This window comes from Neolamprologus brichardi, chromosome 8, assembly GCF_056152115.1.
Source record: "Neolamprologus brichardi isolate AB-2024 chromosome 8, ASM5615211v1, whole genome shotgun sequence".
Lineage (NCBI taxonomy): Eukaryota > Metazoa > Chordata > Actinopteri > Cichliformes > Cichlidae > Neolamprologus > Neolamprologus brichardi.
The window spans coordinates 15,423,222-15,443,544 of record NC_142111.1 but is presented as its reverse complement, the minus strand read 5'-3'; the positions used below and the strand labels follow the sequence as shown (position 1 = coordinate 15,443,544).

Below are 20,323 nucleotides of genomic sequence, written 5' to 3'. Positions count from 1 at the left end.
GCTCATAGGGGGTCATATGATTGTTGGGTTTTTCTCTGTATCTATGAAGCGCCTTGAGGCGACTTTTGTTGTGATTTGGCGCTATATAAATAAAATTGAATTGAATTGAATTGAATTGAAATCCCCACATTAAACACTCTGACACCCCACCAAAGCTGGGTACTCTGAACTGTCATTTGGTAGGTACACAAGAAAAACAATCAGGACCAGTCCTCTGACCTGAAGGTACAGGGAAGCAACCATCTTGTCCACTGGAAAAAATCTTAATGTGCTGGCACCAAATTGGGGGGATACAAGTATACTCTGCCAGTCGAATTACGCTTGGAGCAAGTCCAACCCCTCTCCACAAAACTGATTCCAGAGCCTAAATTGTGCGTTGAGCCAATATTGGATTAATATTGAATTAATATCCCTCAACCTCACGTACTGCACCAGGGAAGTGACATTGCATGCGTCACAATCCTGCCCTCCTGTAGGTAGTGGGCCCACAGGAGGGCAGACCCATATAGCTGCTTCAGGCTAAGGCCCAGCAACCAGACGTCTCTCCCATGTTAACCCTGTCTCAGGAAGGGTAAACTGGTCCTGCAAAGGTTTATGTCAATGCAAAATGGAAATTATATTTAAAATAGCAGTTTCAGTTAGTAACCTCCCTGGTTCATAATAAAAACACTCCTCGGTGTTCCGTTACGTAGAAAACTCCTGTTACTACGTGAACTAGATGCACACACCTGCACTTCAATAGCTACTGTAACAAACAACTCTTTACACTTAAGAGATGGTAAAATACAATTCTATCAAACATTATGTATCAAAGAAGCAATACTGAATGTCCCTAGATTGTTCCTTCTCTACCTCCAGTCATTTAGATGATATTTTCAATCGCTCCACACATAACAAGGACAAAAGAGTGAGATCCGAGTTTTGTCTCCCTCTTCATCTCTGAACCCTTTGGACTTGATGATGGGAAGCTGATTGAAGGGTAAGTAGTGCGTTTTGGAGAATGAATTCTTTAGATGATAGAAAAGAAAAAAGGAAAAAAAGAAGAAACGGAGAAACCCAGAACATAAGACTGTGATTCCATTATTAGTCTCAGTTCTCCTTTTCTCCCTTTTCATTTCTGATGGCTGGATAATTAAACCTCTATAGTATTGTCTTCCATGTTACTTGCCCCACTTCCAGCAATGCGAATTCCCCTATGGGCAACTTTAAAAAGGGCCTTTTTAGACATCTGTTTTTCAGATCAGTATGACTTTTTTCCCCATTAATTTGTGTTCTTTGTGAAAGTAGAAAGACTAGTGCCAGGACAGAGATGAACATACATGTGAAAATGCTCAACATTTCATCTGCCAAAAAAAAGAAAAAAGACAAAAGAAAGAAAAATATCCAAATATTCTTTTTCAACTTTTTATTCCACAATACTGCTATTAAATAACCCGAACTAATCCTTAAGTGTGCATTGCAAGACATCTGATAGCAGCTCAGAGGCTGGAATGTTACAAAGCTTAATTTAAAGGCAGTCGCATTCTCCCCTCCAGCTTGAAGGAGGCAGCTTGTCAATTACGATTCCCGCTCTGACAGAAGCTTTGGGCGCTAAAAGGAACAAGCAGGAAAGCAACAAAGCATGGAAAAATGAACACAACATGCAACAATAATCAAATAAATAAAAAAAATATGGGAATAAATGGATGCATGTAAATTGGAGTGTATTTAAGTGTCATTATTGCAGAGAAAATCTCATTTTCTGATGTCCTAGAATTGCATATTTTTAATCCTATTAGGTAAGATTTTACGAATACATTTACAAGCTGCATGTCTGATAATGTCACGGGTATTTTCAAAAGACAATATATCAGAAACATACAGAAAGTTCATCCCAGAATTAAAGCGGGGGGGTACAGATATTGTTTGAACAAAGAAAGCACTTACAGTACAGTCAGTGTGAACCTCGTGGGTAATGAACCGATGTAATCCACTGAGCCCTTAGTCACTGAGAGGTTACAATATTAAATGTAAATTTAATTTTGATCAAACTGAAAAATCATGTTTTGTGATTGTTTAAAACACACTGCTAGGGGTTCTTTTTGATATATCAATTATAGCAATGAAGTGTTTTTCATAGGTTATTAGAGTAATGTGTAACTGTGAAGGTACTTAGAGTCCATTACTAATGTGTGCTTAGAAAGATTCTTAGTTTGCACAGTTACTGTCAGAGTAATTAAACAGGGGCTCTGGCTTCTTGGTACCAGACATATGTTAGCTAATCAGAGTCACTGCAGACAGATGCATGCTAGTTATCTGTAATCAGCATACAGCCACACTTTTCATATAGAGAGAGACAGGGACCATATGACCTGTCAGCTTAACCTCCTAAGACCCGAACTCTTCCACGACATGCATTTTTAATTTCTCTTTGATATATGGACATATTGGGGCCCGATGAATGTAAAAACAAAGAATTACCAGATTTTTTTTAACCTTATTTTATTTCTAAGAAAAATAAGAGCCACATATAAGGATATTCGTTTAAAATTTTGATATAACAGTGGCAGTATAATGTCCTCATAAGTGGATATCAGGCCCATGTAGAGCAAAATTGAGTATTTTGGTCTAAGTAACCCAAAATGTGATGTCCACATATGTGGACGCCAGGTCCTAGGAGGTTAAAGTGGGAGAATAGTCAGACAACCATTATTAAAGTGAGATATTACCAGGAAATAAAGGAAAAAGAAATGACATCAAGCAAGGAATTTAAAGTTATTAAATAGATGTGTAAATAAATGAGCAGTTTTAATATTGTTTTCTACCAAAATCTTTAAAAAAATAAATAAAGTAATTTAATTAAAAGATACCATTACTAAAATTAGTTTGCCCAGTACAAATTCAAATGAGAAAATAATGACGAATCTCAATCTGTGTGAAGTATTTTTTTTTGCATGGTTTAAACACCATTTGGGGTTTTTGCATAGTTTAATATTGGGACTTATTGACTTACCCAACCTAAGCTGAGGTAGAATATTTTCAGACTCTTAGTCCTTAAATAGGAACATCTTTTTAAATGTAGTAATAAAACGAACCATTGCTGTTTTGAGCAGCTATGTGCTTCAAAGGTTGAAGATAGTGAAAACAATCAACCATCATCTTGAGAAAAATCCGAGGGAGCTTCTGGATGGTGATGCAAACAACGTTCGTAATAAGGCCAAAGGAATGCTGTCAGACTCTCTGGCCTAGTTGCTGTCTCTCTGTCCAGCTAAAGGCTGCCCAGCAGGCAGGTTTTCATGCAGGTACTTCATGGTACCATGCTCCGAGAAGTCGGCTACTGTGTGTCCATCACCTCTCAGGACCCACTTGGTTGTGAGCAGGCCCTCCAGGCCTACAGGGCCTCGGGCATGTATACGAGCTGTGCTGATACCTACCTCTGCTCCTAGAGAAAAGTACAGAAAGAGTGCAAATAATGAGGACTACATGAAGAGAACATATCAGTGAAATATGAATAAAAATACTCAGGCAGGTTTAGAGAAAACAACACAGAGGATGTCAACACAAGACCACCACATACCCAGTCCAAAGCGGTAGCCATCTGCAAAACGTGAACTAGCGTTCCAGAAAACACAGGCGCTGTCCAGCTGCTGAAGAAACTTCTCTGCTGTGTCCTCTGACAGAACAAAACATCTCATTAGTGCTATTGTGTCTGTAAACACTTTTGGGGCTTAATTTAAAGAAATGAGAATAGAAACTGAGCTAAACTGACACATTAATGCACTGAATGAGACTGAAAGCTTATATAAAACCTAAACCTATCATTTAAAGCAGGGGTGGAGAACTCCAGGGCTCAAGGTGTCCTGCAGGTTTTAAATATCACCTTGTGTCAGCACACCTGAATCAAATGATTACTTCATTGCCATGCCGCTGGAGAACTTCAAGACATGTTGAGGAGGTAATTTAGCCATTTAAATCACCTGCGTTGGATCAAGGACACATTTAAAACCTGCAGGACACCGGCCCTTGAGGCCTGGAGTTCCCCCATCTCTGATTTAAAGGCTTTCCTGAAAACAAAGATATGTCCTCTGACATAATCTTTGAAATTCACGTGAACTGTGCACATCCATCCAAAAATATATCTACAAGCAGGTTAATGAAGACAGCGTATTCACCATTTTTATCAATCTTCCTCTCTTATAATATCCGACTTTGATACAAACCGATTAGTCCGGAATTCACTGAGGTTCCTTCTGTAGTCACTAGATGGCAGCAACACATCCTCCACTGCACGTGAGATCATCCTCAAGGTGGAAATCTTACCAGTAAACACTTTGCTTTATTTTTTAAAAGTTAATTCTGACTGCCAGAATAAAAGCACATAATGTTTTTAATATTTATATTTTCAAAGGAACGTGAACCTGAGTTTCTTTGCCTTACTGAAAAACTTAAGCTCCCACCATTCAAACGATACTCATAAAATAGTGTCCACGTGTGAATAGAAAATTGTAAAATATATGAGACATCAGTTTTGTCCACATGGTAATGACCACAGCCTTAAAGTGAGAGAACACACTGGAAACTGCACAGGATAGCTTCTTTCAAAATGAGTTAAGGACACACAGCATGACGGCTCACTTCAAAGACAGAAGTGTGTCTGAGCATGTTTCAAAGTTATGAGAAGTCTTTTAAACTGTTAATCAGCTGCTCTACATTTTAAATGGGCTCCGTCCACAATCTAGAGTCACAAAGGGAGGATGTGCACTCATCCTGACAACACCTTGTCACTGCTCATTAATCGCTGTGGCAGAAAGTGAGACGTAAGGTGGACTGAATCCAACAGAGAGAGAAGGAAAACTTGATGAATATTAAGACATGGAACAAAAAAAGAATGACCAAACTGACAGGTGCTACTCAGTCATGGTGTGACAGAAATTGTGAAACTACAAGGCAAAGGAATTAAAAAGCAAATTGGCAGAATGTATTTAAAAAGAGGGAGAGAGAAAGAGACTGGGCAAGAACAAAGTACTAACAGCAAGATATTGCATCACCTACCATTTTCCGTGATTATAACATCTGTGTGGGAGCTGCCATACTTATGTATGTGCTCTACGGCCTCCTGCATGCTGTCCACCACCTCCATGCAGCACTCCAGCTCACCATACTCTGTCCGCATAGACTTTGCCTCTGAGGGGCTGAAGGTCAGGTAGGAGGCAAACCGAGGGCCTGCGTGAATCTTCACCTAGTCACATCAGACAGAAATAAATTTCTAACTTTAATATATTATGACAAAAAACGTTTTCATTTTGTTGGATGACTGGTGATGTATCTAAAAATGAGTAACATTGAAAGTCAGCCGCAGTTTTCCTTAATTTATCAATCAGAATATTGACTTAGTGCGTGTATTTGGCATTTTACCCGTTCAGTGCGAAGCATGTCGATAATTTGGTCGAACATAGGGGTCCTGAGGATGTCCCGGTGAATCAGCAGAGTTTCCATAGCATTACATGCAGCTGGGTAGTCACACTTGGAGTCTCTCACTAGAAGAGGAAAGCATTAGTCAGTCACTGGCATGTTATGACTGACAGGCATTTATATGGGGGGGAACTGTTCTAACGGACCGATTTTTATGACTTTGTCAATGCTGGCTTCTGAGTCCACATAGACGTGACAGATTCCCTCGCTGTGACCCAGCACAGGAATGCCCTTGGCCGCTCGCTGAATGTCCCGCACCAGCTGGGATGAACCTCGGGGGACGATCAAGTCTATCATCTTATCCAGTCGGCAGAGATCCTCCACTTCCTCACGGGTGCTCACCTGGGAAGAAATACGGGTTTGTGAATCACATCAGATAGAAGAGTGTACTGTAAAGTGCTATAAAGATGACACAAGGTTCTCACTGCTTTTTAATAAATATATAGGAAATCAGTTTTACCATCTGCACAGCCTCCTTGACTCCATGCATGGAAAGAGCTTCCTGGGTGAGCTGGTGGAGGACATGGTTGGTGTTGGCTGCCTCTTTTCCTCCTTTCAGCAGGAGGGCATTGCCACTGGCTATTGCCAGTGTTGATACCTAGTTATTACAGGTGTTCCAAGAAAGTGACAAAGTACATTTATAAAAATGGAAACCAAAAAGTTAGCTAAGCATATAAACCACAGAATGTGTTATGGTAAGTTCTGCAGAAATACAAGGTGTTATTATTTATTCATATGTTAATCTCCTATTCATAGTAACTTCCCCAAATATCCATTAACCTCTAACATTTTAGTTTTATCCCAGTCTAATACATGTGTGTGATGAAATACAAGGACATTAAGAGGTCAAATATCAGCCTTGTCTTGATATTGTCCCATATGTAATTTTTTTCAACAATGTTCAAGTGATTTATATGTTTTTGTTAAGATTTAAGTTCTTCTGCAGCAATACCTGCGGCAGGCAGTCAGGTCGGGCCTCAAATATGACCAGAAGCAACCCGATGGGTACAGTAATCTGCTCCAGCTCTAAATTATGAGCCACTCTGGTCCTGCGCAGCACTCGACCCACACTGTCCTGGGCGGCCATGGCTATCTGGCGGAGACCTACTGCCAAGCTGTTAAGTTTGGCCGGTGACAGACTGAGACGCTTCAGCATGGCTGGAGGCAAATGGCCTACAGAAAGAAGGCATAGCAGAGTTACACTTTGATAGCAGGTAGTGAGGTATAAAACTCATATGTACAGAAAGGGAAAGTCGCCCTCTGGTGGCAACACACGAGAATGTCATCCCTTAGGTTCAATGTTGAAGTTATTGTAGCAATATACATGCAAAAGCTGCTGAAGTCTGGAGATCAGTTACATACATGGCACATGAATTTATTATCCTTGTTTTTTTAAGAGAATGTGAAAGCACTAGCACTACAATAGCAACATAAAACATCAAACAAAGAAAATGTCTCTGCAAGTCTAGTTTATATTTCAAAAACCAGACAGACTTGATGTGGTGTCCTGTTACCTGCACTGACAGCCAGGTCCATATCCATCTTGTTTGCAGCCAGAATCTCTTCCTTCCTTTCAGTCAGCAGATCTGCTAGATGGCAGATGATCTCACTCCTCTGACAAGTAAACAAAATAATTCAGGTTTTCTCTTTAAGTGATAAAGCACCCAAAGAGCTGTTTACATTTTTAATGTTTATAAAAGATATTGCCCGAGTCCTTTATCTAAAAACACTGTGTCACCTGGACTGGATGCAGAGATGCAAGGGTTCTTCCAGAACGGCGCGCTATTTCTGTCTGTTCCTCCACAGATGGGCCTGAAGGAGAGTCAGGACAGAATTAAACATCAGAGCCTGCAGATGCAGTTTTACAGCAATAAAAAAAAAAGATTCAGCTCAGGTAAACTCACCGGCAGGTTTAAATTCAGAGAAGAAGGTTCCTACTTTCTTGCCCTCCACAATGTCAGTGATGACATGGCCTGTTACTTTGGGGTTGGTGCCATTTGCAATAACCACTGAGGTGCCACCATGCAAGGCCCAAAGGGCAGCTTTGACCTGCAGCCAAGCAGAGATTAAAAAAAATATTTTGTATAAGATTTACTTAATTTTAATACTCAATCCAATCAAACGTACAATCTTTTATATGACATGCAAGCATTATCATATTGGAAGACACCATCTGAGAGTTGGGTGATTCCAACACGTTACATGTAATAACAAGCACAATCTGACCTCTTATTGTTCATCTTATTTTATATATCACCACTCATACTTTAAGGATTTTTGCCCCCAGTCTGTGATAGCTGCCCTGAGTTTTGTTGGTTGCTTGTATTTCTCATTTAGGTTTATGTAAAAGAATTTTCTGAAGAAAACTGATGCAAAAAAAAAAGAAGAAGAAATGTACAGGAAAAGCCTGAACTTTTCCTTATTGTAATGAGTTGATGGGCAACTTCACCAACCTTGGCCTCCATGCCTCCGATCCCAACTCTAGACTTTGTACCATAGGTGATGGACTGCTGGTCTCCAGGGTAGAAGATGTCAATGAGCTTGGCATCATCTGTTCCAGGGGGGCTGTTGTATAGTCCTACAATATAAACATTACGGATATGACTTATTTGTTCGAGATGAAAATAACCAGCGTTTACACATCAGCCTAAATTGTTCCCACATCCATTTTATTGCTAATGTTACTAAAGCCATAAACAAAGCTGGTGAATATAGTTTAGTTAGCAACAACAAAGCAAAGGTTGCATCCTCAGAAACATCCCAAACACGTAATAATACAGATATAGAAAGAAACTGCAAGATCTCTGTTGATAAGAAAGCCCTATGATGATTGAAAGGTACTATTTTTGCACAAGTCAACCCCTTTTAAAAGGAAAATCCTGGATAGTACCCTTTTATTGTGCATAATCATATGATAATTTACTATGATCACTCTTCTCTGCTGAAGTTTTGTTTTATTTAATATTCTAAAAGCCATCCAGATGATGCTGAATGACTACAGCCGTGATTCTGTGTGCGCATGGACGCCATGTGTCACCTCCATCAGCATTAGTTTCAAACACGAAGGCAGAAGGTGTGTGTTTGTCTTTCTCATATGGCTCTCCATTGACCCTGAGAGGGATGTTTTTTTCCCCCGTCAGCAAAGTGAGCAGACAGATGGTGTTGTTACCTAACAGCTGACCCAGAGTGTTGTTGCAGTGACACACATACCCTCCACATCAGAGAGTGCGATGAGCAGGTCAGCCTTCATCTCTACAGCTAGCCGTGCTGCCAGGCTGTCGTTGTCCTTAATGCTGATCACCTGCAGAAACAGAAAATTGCTCATGTAAGCTCCTGAAGGCAGAAAAGCGGCAGCAGAGAGTAACCCATAAGCTTATTTTTTAAAGACAGAACTAAGCAGATAAACTGAAACACAAATATGTTAATACATATGACTCTGCAACACTGTTGGCAGCAACATCTGGAAAATGTTAAACAGAGCTGATCAACTCAGAGATAAGCTTGTGAAGAGCTGTTTGATGCTTGAGGTTTGGCCTTTTTTGTTGTTTTTTTCCATCAGATGTGACTGTATTTGGACAGAGCTGTGAAGTTAACACTGACTCCTTTCAGGACAACCTAAAGTTAAACGATACAAAAGTAGGTGTGGCCACTCTAATAGCTGATTTAGACATTGGAGAGGAATCTTTGTAGAGATTTTGGAAATCTCCCACCAGAAAATTTGTGTCCTTACATTGATGCTAAGATTATTATTCCTTACACTGAGGTAATGATTGTTATTTTCTCACTGATAAATTCAAAAACTGCAGCGGAAATGTAACGAAAAATGCACAAAATGAATCACAAGCACTGAACAGGCCAAACATTGTGATTACTAGGGAGGTGCACGCCAGGTTTCAATGTAAGATTTGTAGTTGTGGCATACATAGAGTGTAGATTTCTCACCACGGCATAAATTTAAGCAGATAAATTACATAAAATAGGTAGTTATTTTTATTAAAATATCGATTTTGCTAGAAAGTTTTTTTTTCCGAAACAACTGTTTTCTGTTAATTAAAAAAAACCTAAAGTTATACCACTGACTTATAAGTAGTAGTCTTCTAGCTGCCTAAGTCAATAATTAGTAATATTAATAATACAAATTCAACGCAGTAGAAAGTGAAGCTAAATAATCTGATAAAAAGAGGTAAGTTATCCTCACAGGATGCCCGGTGATCACACGCACTGCTGTCTATCCCCTCCCTGCATACACATGCCTTTATGGTTGATTGCAGAGCTGACAAGGTAAGGTAGGGTGGCAGAGGTGTTTCAGCGTGCGTGTGTGTGTGTAAGATAGAAAATGTTGTAGTTAATGAATAGTGGATGTTAAAAAAAAACAACAACACCGTCTGCCACCCCTGCTGCCACCATCACTACAACCAGTGGTGCCCCCATGCTGTCTGTACCCACATTTACCCCCTGCAGGTCGCTGTTGGGCTCCGGAGGGGGCACCACAGCATCATTGGTGTTGATGATTGGCACGATGTTCATGTGCAGCAGCTCCCGCAGTGTGCTGTTCAGGTTCTGCCTCTTTTGGTCATCGTGGAAATCCAGATTTGTCACCAGGACCTGACGGCACAAAATCAGAAAATGTAGTGAGGGAGAAATTTAAACAGTAGTAATTAATTAAGCAAGAATTTTGCAAAGCACCTGTGCTGTACAAGTGCTGTACTGGGTGAACATGGCTTCATACAGGGCCATCAGGCCGCTCTGTCCAGCTGCAGCACAGGCTCGGGCCTCCAGCACCGGTAAAGACTGAAACACAAACAAACACAAAGACAAATTACACCACACCGACCAAGTGCAATTTATAAGCTAGACAGAAAGGTGTGACCTACAAACTCTTTACACAAAGAAGAATAAATGTAAGCTAGTGCAACATATGATAGTATTTGCACTGAAGTGCACGTGTTTGTTCAAGTGAACTGTGTGATAAAGCTAACTTATTGTGGGATTATATTGGGGTGATATTTCATTGTATTTTCACACTGAAGAAATTTCTAAAGCATTTGGTGAAGACTTGACTTACCTTGTCAGCAAAGTTTTCAGCTAACATCAGCATCTTGATTTTCTGAGATACCCTAAGTTCCCATCTTTTCTCACCATGTCATTGAGTTGACTGTGTCCAGAGTGCAGCGCCTGCCGAACACTCTGGGACAGCAGGATCTCATGTCTCAGTCTTTGCTTGCCGAAGGCCACAGCTCCACTGGTGACAATCATCATCTCCCTGCCTTGATTCTGCAACATAGCCACCTGCGCAACAACGGACCCATTTAGTTTCACTGCTGGGGCTATTTTCTTCCTCTTCAGGCTCACTAATGATTTTGATTTAAAGCTCAGTTTTAACCAATTATGAACCCATACATTCTGTAACTTGGTGATAAATGTCCATTTGTACTATCTGTAGCAAGTACTACAGTACATGTGTCTACAGATAGATAGAAAATGAGTTGAAGCAAAGGAAAAAGGGACATTAAAACATCATCAGTAGATGGGAAACATCATGAAAACCCACAGATTGGTTTACACGTCACTGAATTTTAAAACAGTTAGGTCAAAGCTTGTGTTACCTGATTTTTTCCCCCCGTGTCAAGAATATTCTACACAATAATCTCTAAAATGTATAGAGTGCATCATTTTATTTGGTTTTTCACCTGCTCCACAATCGAGGCCAGCCTCCCAAGAGCCAAGCCACACTCATCTCCACGTGTAACGACGGCACTGCCGAGCTTAACTACGATCCTCTTGGCCTGCCGCAGCTCACTGCGGTGTGCGAAGGAGCTGCTATGGGCCCTGCCCTGGCCACCTGGAAGATATTTTTCTGATTATTAATCACACTTAACTTTTCAGTACTGTGCTTAATAAGAGCCAGCTTCCAACATAATGTTCATGATGCTGCCCACTAGACTAAATACTAAGATGATCTCATAACACCTGATTACATTCACTCAGCATTCACTTTGCAAGGTACAGCTAGCAAAATGCAGTTACCTAATCAGCCAGTCACATGGCAGCAACTAAATGCATTTAGGCATATAGACATGGTCATGATGACCTGCTGGAGTTTAAAGTGAATATCAGGTGATTAAAGTGGCTTTCAATGTTGCATAGTTGTTGGCGATGGATGAGCTGGTTTGAGTATTTCAAAAACTGCTGATCTAGTTGACAGAGAATGGTCAGAAAAAGAGAAAATATCCGGTGAGTGGCGAGTTGCCTGGGAAAAAAAATCTCTTGTTAATGTCAGAGATCAGAGCAGAATATCCAGACAGATTTGAGCTGAAAGGAAGGCATGCAGAAGAGCATCATGAATGTGGAGCGGACAAATCTGCAGCAATTGCATGATGCTATCTATGCCACAAAGAATTAAGGCAGATCTGAAGGTAAGGAGTCCAACTCAGTAGAAGCACGGTGTAACAAATATGTGGCAAGTGAGTGTACATCTCTTTACTTATTGTAGTTTAAAAATGTCTCCCTTCCACATTTGCTGATGTAACACTATCTGGGTAAATATTTTTCCTTTAACTGACCACTTCAAACAACCATTTTTTTTTTTTTGCTGGGTTTCCGTTTCATTGATTACATGAATGAAGCAAACAGTGTGAGGCCCTTCCACACATCCATTTGCAACCTGGGAAACAGATAATCACAGCCTTCAAACTGCCACATCAGCAGGACACTCAGAGAAAGCCTGTGCTGACATTACACATCTCTGTGGAGCAATCAGGCGCGTGAGAGAGGTGGGCAGAGAGAGTACATCAAAAAGAAAAAAGAAAAGAAAGAAAAAGGAGGGAAAAAAAAGGAGAAAGAGAGCAGCCGGTGACATCTTTTACAGAGTAGAGCAGGTCAGAAACTGCCCTGACCTACAAAAGCACATCGTTTAATGTTTGAGCATGTGACCAATACACTATAAAAACTTTTTATCTTGCTAAGATCACTTTAATTATCATTTCATTGGTGATTATTTGTTTAATTCTGGATCAATCGCTGGTCTATATGTGTGATGATTAACCGAAACAACAGTCACAATATATAGTTATTGTCTTTAAAATGTCTGTTTTCGTAACCAATTCTTAGACAGTCCTCTGGGAAAAAAGGTTTGCATGAAGAATTATTATTTTGAAGTGATTTACCACATATCAAAAAGTTTCTGTCCTGGGATTAATTAAAACAATTGGCATATTACATTTACTTGCTGGTGTTCGACTGCCAAAAAGAGATTTTTAATGTTTCTGTGTGTTTTCTATGTGTAACAGCTTTGCTTATATTAGTAAATAGATAGTCAACAGGTTTTACAGAGGGGTTATAAATAAAATGAGGAAAACTATTTGTTATACAAGTTTTTTTCATGACTCTGTGTTATTGTACCTTCATTATAATCAATCCAGTCCTTTTTGGTCACTTAAAATATCTTTATAGCACTGTGATGGTATATCTGATGTCATTTGCCCTGTTTTTATGGATGGATTTCCATTGAAAAAATACATTTTATATGTCAATTTACACGTTTTACCCCCCAAAATAAAGGATATATAAAAGTGACTTTGCCAAAAACCAGTTGAGGCTTCTATATTGAGACAAAAATGTTCTTTCTGGCTCAAAATGCTTTTCATCATTCATTAGAGATAAATATGTTTCACATATGTTTGATAGATTACAGACCATCAAGACACAAGTTTAAATTTGTTTTGGTTTTTTGGGGGGCAAATACCAGAAATAACTTTTTTGATACAGCCCAGACTGCCACAATATTATCATAACACATAGAATAATCTATTCCTTTAACTGTCCCACAAGGGGAAATTTGGTTAAGGCACACAAAGCACTGGATTACTTGCCTTGTGTCAGTTTTCTGGAGAGCAGCTGGCTTAAGTGTCTTGGTGAATCCGGGGGGATCTTTGAACACAGGGTGAGCCTCAGCAGCAGCATGGTCATTTTTATGGTCTTTAATAGAGACAGAAACACCAGTGCACATTAGGACAAATACATCAACTTTTTCCATCCACCTAAGACGTCTTCTTGCATAGCAGCATGAAACCTGATTCCTTGCATCCTTGCAAAATATAAATAAACCTCCTGCTCCATGCATATTAACATGTTTCTTCTTACTTAACCTCCTGAAGTCCCGGTATATGTTGTCCTGCGTGCGAACCAGCCCCTGTCTTCTGTTAATTCTTGTTCACCTCCTTCTTCTTCTTTAAGCTTTGATTCCTTCATTTATCACAGCAGTGCTCTGAACACAGACGGACACGGCTCCTCCCCTAAGTGATGAAACTTTTGCTGCAGCTTTCAGCAAAGAGAATGAACACGGAGCGTTTCGCTAACGTTTAAAAAATATTCGTTAAAAATATTATACTGATAACTACAATAAACTAACAACTCTCACTCTGTAGTCTAATATTTAAAAATAAAAACCGACGCCTTGTACATTGGCTGTGAAGTGGTAGGAGATGACGTCAGGCCGGCCGGCGAAATGCGGAAGAAGAACGGAAGACGGTAATTTTTTTCACTTTTCAAAATAAACCCCTGCCACCCGACAGTCATGCTCTCGTACAATGCTGTTAGTCACTACTGTAATACTGACAGTGCTCTACTCCAGTGGCATTGGTGGAGGAGCACCAGAGGTAAGGGGTGATGAATAGGTGAGAGTTTCTAGTAAAACAAAAGAGATCATAAAAAAATTGTGTTGTTTAATAAAAATCCTGACTTGTGTGTTGATGGTTACTTAAGGAATCTATATATTCTAAATGCTTTTCCAACCCATAACCTCACATTAGGACATGTAATGATACAGAGGGCCACAGCAGTTTGAAACAAAAATATTTTTCATTAAATGCTTCCTTTATTATTCACATTTAGTCAATTTAAAAGTAACTGGAAGTGGTGGATGCAGAAATCATGTCCTGCACTTCTATAATTACCTTGTCACCTATGTTTCAGTTACTCCATATAGTTAAAAAATATCAAAACATGACTTTATTTTGCTTTTGTATTTTTGTAATTACACTATCGTGCTCCGACAAAATAGAGTAACCCAGAGGAGACTTGACTCACACTGTTGAACCCCCACTGCCCCTGGGACTATAGATAACAAAATTGACTCCTGTTGTTCTGGCTAAGTGTTTATTATTCCATTATACCTGACCTGTTCTTTTCTCTGTTGTCTGTTTTATCCCTTTTATCTGTTCTTCCATGTTCCTCCTCTCCTTTGCTCTATTATCTGTCTATCTGACTCAGGGGAAGGAACTGACCCTTACCGTACTCCTGCCTGCACTAATCCACAATTAGTTCTTCACAATGATTTCATGGAATTATTAGGACATACACATTCACGTCTCCCTCTTGATAACTACTAGGGTATATCAACCTCAGGTGTACTTTGTGTTCAGTTCTTGTTAGAAGTGTTAGCATCGTGAAATATTTAACAGTTTTGAGCAGACTGCACATTATACCTGCATAACATCAATGTGTTTTTATTTGAACTGTGAGCAGTGTACCGATATTCACATTTACCTCTAAACATTGAGTACAGCCCGAGTAAAAGTACACAGTGACATGGTTGAATCTTGTCATGTTCAGAATACAAAGCAATAGACCCTCTCCTCCAAAACTTATACAGACATATACAGTGGTGTTAGTGAATAAACACTGGTCAAAAAAATTAAAGAACACATTTTAATCAGTGATCAGTGTAGCATCAACTCTGTGTTTCCATCTGTCTGACACCAACAGGTGGCATTAAAAAAAAAGCCTGGTACATCTTATTTTCACTTTGTTTTTCAAGCTATCTTTTAACTAGGATAATCATTTTTATTTCCTTTAAACGTCTTAACACGTTACCCAGTCCATATCTGTACATGTGAAAGACTTTACTTTTTGAATCTTTGACTTCCTATGTGAGGCATACGTAAAGAGGCAGTCTTCCCCACCTTTACTTTGCAACCACTTGATATTCCTTATCTCTGCAGCTCAGTACCAAAATCACAAAGTGAAATGGCCAACGAAGACAGACACAAACTTGTTTGTCTTTGAGACAGACCTGTTTGTATTTTCGAAAGGGGTTGCTTAAGAACAAACCTGCTCAGTGCCATTTAACTCCAAAAGGCCCTTTAGAATGATTGTGTAGATATGAGAGGCTTTTGAAAGGTGGGCGAAGGAGCTAAAAGCCATATGAGGAGTCCATTATTGGGTCTAGTGTTGGAGGAAGCCCCCTGATCTGATGGTATCAGTGCCTTAGGGCAGGGAAAGTGAACGGAACAAATGCTATCAGGCAGCATCGACTAAAAAAAGAGGATCTCTATCTCTGCCCATGAAACTCAGAGTAGCCCAAAGCAAAAGCACACGCATAATACCACAGATACACCCACACAGAGACACACAGACACAAGTATATAATTCAGCTCAAGGGGTTTCAGCAGCTTACCTGAAGACTGACCAGCCAAAACAGACGTGCAAGGTATCGCAGCAGAGAAAGCAGGATGATGGAAGAAAAAGGAAGAGAGAATGGAGTGGCAGCCATGAAAGCCTGCTACCGGAGATTTGATCCTGCTGCTTATCTGCAGTACAACTACACTCCACCACGGGCTGACTTCACAAGAAAAGACAGTATTGTGCCGTGGAAACTGGCATGCCTGCACAGAGCTTTTACTGAAGGTAAGGAAGTTCTGGTGTATTTTGTTTCTGAAATGCAATAAAAATTTGCTTCATCACTCATTTGCTTTTTCATCTCCCCATTTTTCCTTCTCCTAGTTTGTAGCAGAAAACAAATAGAGCCTTGGGTGGGTCCAAGCACCGCTGAAGAGCTTTTCCCTAATAAAAATAATAGTTTTTAAAAAGGCAACTAAACCTCTTTTTCTTTTCCTGCAAGGCTACTTAATGAATGATCACTTTTATTTTACTGAGTGATTCGGAGTCAGGATCTTTACATCTAATATGATAATGTTTTAACCAAGAAAACTTTCCTTCATGATCTCACTTTGCTCTTTTTTTTCTCCCCTCTTCCCAGGTGATATGAGTGGTGAGCTCCTCGTGGACATAGGTTCAGGTCCCACCTTGTACCAGGTGATGAGTGGCTGTGAGGTTTTTAGTAAAGTGCTCCTGACAGACTTCCTGGAGGTGAACCGGCAGGAGCTGAGGCGCTGGCTGCAGGATGAGGGACAATGCAGTCTTGACTGGACACCATACCTACAGCACGTCTGCAAACTGGAGGGACGACGGTATGGAAAAGATCACTTTGAACTATAGCTAAAGACTTGGTACAGCTTAAAATGATGGTTACTAAGATTCAGTGAACGTTAGATACCTGGTATATTGTATGGCTAACCAAAGACAGAGAGAGAGAGAAAAACAAGATCACATAGATCACATATTTTCCTCTTTCTTTTTGATTTTCTTGAAGCAACACTCTTTTCTTGCACAGTCCTCAGAATGAAGTTGCCTTCTGTGTCATAACAATTTATTTTGGGTTCTATCATGGAGCGTTCTTCTTAATAACAAGACAAGAAAAAAGTGTCTAAGTTAGAATAAAATACTCGCCAGTTTAATGATAATGATAAAAAAATCATGCACTGATTAGAATATGGTGCCAGTCTGAAAGAGCTGTTTTATACAGTTTGATGATTCACTCAAACAGGCCCTCAGCGTGGACTGAGAAAGCTGCAAAGCTACGTCAGGTCGTCGCGGACATCCTCCCCATTGACGTGCACTGCTCTCAGCCCCTGGCTCCTGATGCCCTTCCTTCGGCAGGGGCCGACTGTCTGGTGTCCTGCTTCTGCCTGGAGAGTGTCAGCCCTGACCTCGCTGCCTTCACCAGGGCCCTTGGCCACATTGGGAAGCTCCTGCGCCCTGGTGGGCACCTCATGCTCATCGGAGCCCTCGGGGAGAGTTATTATTTTGCGGGGCCTGGGGTGAGGATCCCAGTGGTCCCGCTGAATGAGGCCCAGGTCTGTACTAGTTTGAAGGAGAGTGGATACACTCTGATCCGACTTGAGGTTTACACACTGACTCAGGATATGAGGGTGGGGGTTGATGATGTGACTGGAGTGTTTTTTGTAAAGGCAAAGAAGGATTAACAAGGGAGAAAGTAAACAAGTGAGAGAAAAGCAAAGAAGGCAGATAAAAAAAAATCTCAAAGAAGAAATTAAATAAGTCACTATTCAGACTGAAATAATATAGATTAAGCCTGGGTAAATGTGTCAGCCCTGACCTCGCTGGGTAAATGTGTAGCAGTTATTTAGAAAGTGGATTGCTGATAATGCTGAGAATAAAATGCACACATATTTCTGTTTTGAGTTAGAGCCTGTGCTTTAGTCATTTTAAGGTATTCCAGTTTCCACACAAATGACATGTTTCACTTTATTCCACTGCATTTTCATCATGTTACTCTGGACCTCTGCCTGTCTTTCTAAGAGGGAAAGTAAATGAGAGACTATTTTGCTGCAGAAGCACTTATTGGTTTAGTAAAGGCAGCCACCTCCTGCAGTTCCTACAGCATCAAGAATGTAAACATTAGTACTACAGTAGGCATATCACATAAAATCCCCACAGGAATTACCCAGCTGTATGTAAACAGCATGTGCTTATCTTCGTTCAGCTGCTAATTACTCAAAAGGTTGAGATGATTTTTGATTGTATGAATAAAAATTCAATGCTTATTTATTAATTTTTTCCTTGGTACTATGTGCTATTTTAAGGAATCATTTTATATTGCCATCTAGAAACGTCTTTGTGTAATTAGCAGGATTGAACACAAGGTGTCGCTACTTGATCATCTTGAGTTGCTCCTCAAATCTCATCACGGGCCTTAACACATCTCTTTAGTAAAGAGATATCATTGTTGTTGTTATTATTATTATCATTATTCTTGCTGCAAAACGGTTACTAATTGTACTCTAAATTAATTACAATGTGTAAAGACACTATTAACAGCTTATTTTGTGTTCCCCTAACATTAAAAAAAGCTTGACAAAACTAACTTGTTGCCTTGGGTAATATGTATTACACTCACATGTTCATTTTGCCTTGAGAACTGTTTTAATTTGTCATAGTAAAGATTCAACAGGATGCTGGAAACATTCTTCAGAGATTTTGGTTTTATGTGTGAGGCAAATCTTCTGTTTTAACATATACACAGGACCTAACACAGAACTCTGGGCCCTATACACCACATTTAATAATAATCTAGGATATATATATATATATATATATATATATATATATATATATATATATATATATATATATATATGCAGTTTGAAATCTCCATCTTCAACCCTTGTTTCTCAGCAAATTCTGTTGTTTGCATCACATTGTCACTATCAGCAACAAAATAAGTGTCCAAACTTATTTGTGTTTATGAAACACTAAATTAGAGGCACCTTAGTTGAGAGCAACTAATAATAGTAATTAATTTTATGAAAATACACTTAAAAGTCCAAAGTTCTGGGCCCTGGCCTTAAGTTTGATACCCTTGTTTTAAATGTTATCACAACACAAATGTTAGTGATGCCATATAGTAGCAGTAACATTTATAATCCAGAAATTCAATTTGCCCCTTTGGGCAGCTTTCAGATAAACAGAACCACAACAATAAAAATGTCACAGTTACAAACATCACAGATATTAACAAGATGGACCTGCAACATCTCCCAGAATCAAAGCACAGCTATGTGCAAATGACACTCTCGACGTTACACCTGGATTTATTCAACAATTACACTGCAAAGCATAAAAAACTTCTGGCACAAGAAGTTTGCAGAGGTGGAACCCCATACATTTGTCTTGATGGTAGGAAGTTATACTCACTATAAAAAAAGTGCGTCACTGAGGATGTCTCTCCACGTTTATACCTCTTAGGACTCACTAACTTTTGTCATACCGTGTTGCTACTGACTTGCAATCGGACTGCCCATGTTCACAATGTTATTGAATTTGCTCTTGTTGACTATAGAGTGAAGAATGCTAGACAATATAGCAGAAATTAGAATTACTCTCCACCACTGAATAATAAAGACAAACCAGAATGTGTCAAAAGTCAAAAGCATATAAATCAAAAAGGGACAAATGTGCACATTTTGGTACATTTATCCACTTTTGAAATATTATGCAGGGATCTGCTGCACTGTAATGCTGCCCCTACTATTTGAAGTTTAATAAATGATACCTTGGCGATTAGAAGATATAACTGACTACCTACAACCTTTTCTTTCCGTTTAATTCATAAGAAGTGTCATTTTAGTATTTTAAAATGCTGTTTTATCAGCATGAAACGCGGTGGCTTCCTTAAAATACCTCACAGTTAAGAACTGGTGGTCCAACATACAGTAAAGCGTAGTGCTAAGCTTTTGGTTGAGACTGCACTCGATATAGATGAGAACACAAGCTCCCACTGCTTCACTTTTTGGCTGTTCCTGGAATTAAGGACCTTGAGTTTCCTGGAGTTAAGTTGTTTTTAACAACTGCTAATAGCTAAACCATTCTTAACCCATTAGTTATGGTCTGGTCACACCTGTTTTGAAAGAGCTGGCTTCCTTCAGCTTGTTTGTAAGTGACGAACGTTTGAGGAATCAAAGTTCATTCACCTAACTAATTTATTCAAGCAATTTAATTGTAGCACATATTTATTAGGGGCAAAAAATTGCAAGCAAAAGCTTTTCATTCTGGGTTTACACGCTCTCTTCTACTACTGGGGCTCTGTGTAGTCGGTACCACTTTTCCTCCCACATCTGGTGACTGTCGAGATTATTTTAGTACAGGAAACTCATTGTCATGTCAACAAACCAGGCTTGGAATATTTGAGCTTTGTGACATGACACTTTATCCTACTGAAAGGAGCCAGATG

The 20,323-nt window shown here is 39.6% G+C and overlaps 2 protein-coding genes across 4 annotated transcripts; one reads left to right on the top strand and one right to left on the bottom strand.

Moving 5' to 3' along the window:
* Positions 1-1,414: 1,414 nt before the first annotated feature.
* aldh18a1 (aldehyde dehydrogenase 18 family, member A1) lies at positions 1,415-16,080 on the bottom strand. 3 transcript variants are annotated; one of them, XM_087844688.1, is made up of 18 exons: positions 15,908-16,080; positions 13,323-13,428; positions 11,142-11,293; positions 10,591-10,740; positions 10,138-10,242; positions 9,904-10,056; positions 8,662-8,752; positions 7,905-8,029; positions 7,356-7,500; positions 7,190-7,263; positions 6,966-7,065; positions 6,404-6,624; positions 5,912-6,049; positions 5,598-5,793; positions 5,395-5,516; positions 5,032-5,218; positions 3,557-3,652; positions 1,415-3,421 (listed from the first exon to the last, which is right to left on the bottom strand). In XM_087844688.1, the coding sequence occupies exons 1-18, from the start codon at positions 16,001-16,003 to the stop codon at positions 3,225-3,227; spliced, it is 2,454 nt and encodes an 817-aa protein (XP_087700814.1). In that variant the 5' UTR covers positions 16,004-16,080; the 3' UTR covers positions 1,415-3,224. The 3 variants fall into 3 exon arrangements, with proteins under 3 accessions (XP_087700814.1, XP_006791243.1, XP_035763771.1); XM_006791180.3 differs by lacking the exon at positions 15,908-16,080 and adding an exon at positions 13,594-13,811; XM_035907878.2 differs by lacking the exon at positions 15,908-16,080 and adding an exon at positions 13,599-13,811.
* Positions 15,924-18,445, top strand: pnmt (phenylethanolamine N-methyltransferase). Its single transcript, XM_006791181.3, has 3 exons — positions 15,924-16,137; positions 16,490-16,700; positions 17,117-18,445. The coding sequence occupies exons 1-3, from the start codon at positions 15,963-15,965 to the stop codon at positions 17,553-17,555; spliced, it is 825 nt and encodes a 274-aa protein (XP_006791244.1). The 5' UTR covers positions 15,924-15,962; the 3' UTR covers positions 17,556-18,445.
* Positions 18,446-20,323: the final 1,878 nt, after the last annotated feature.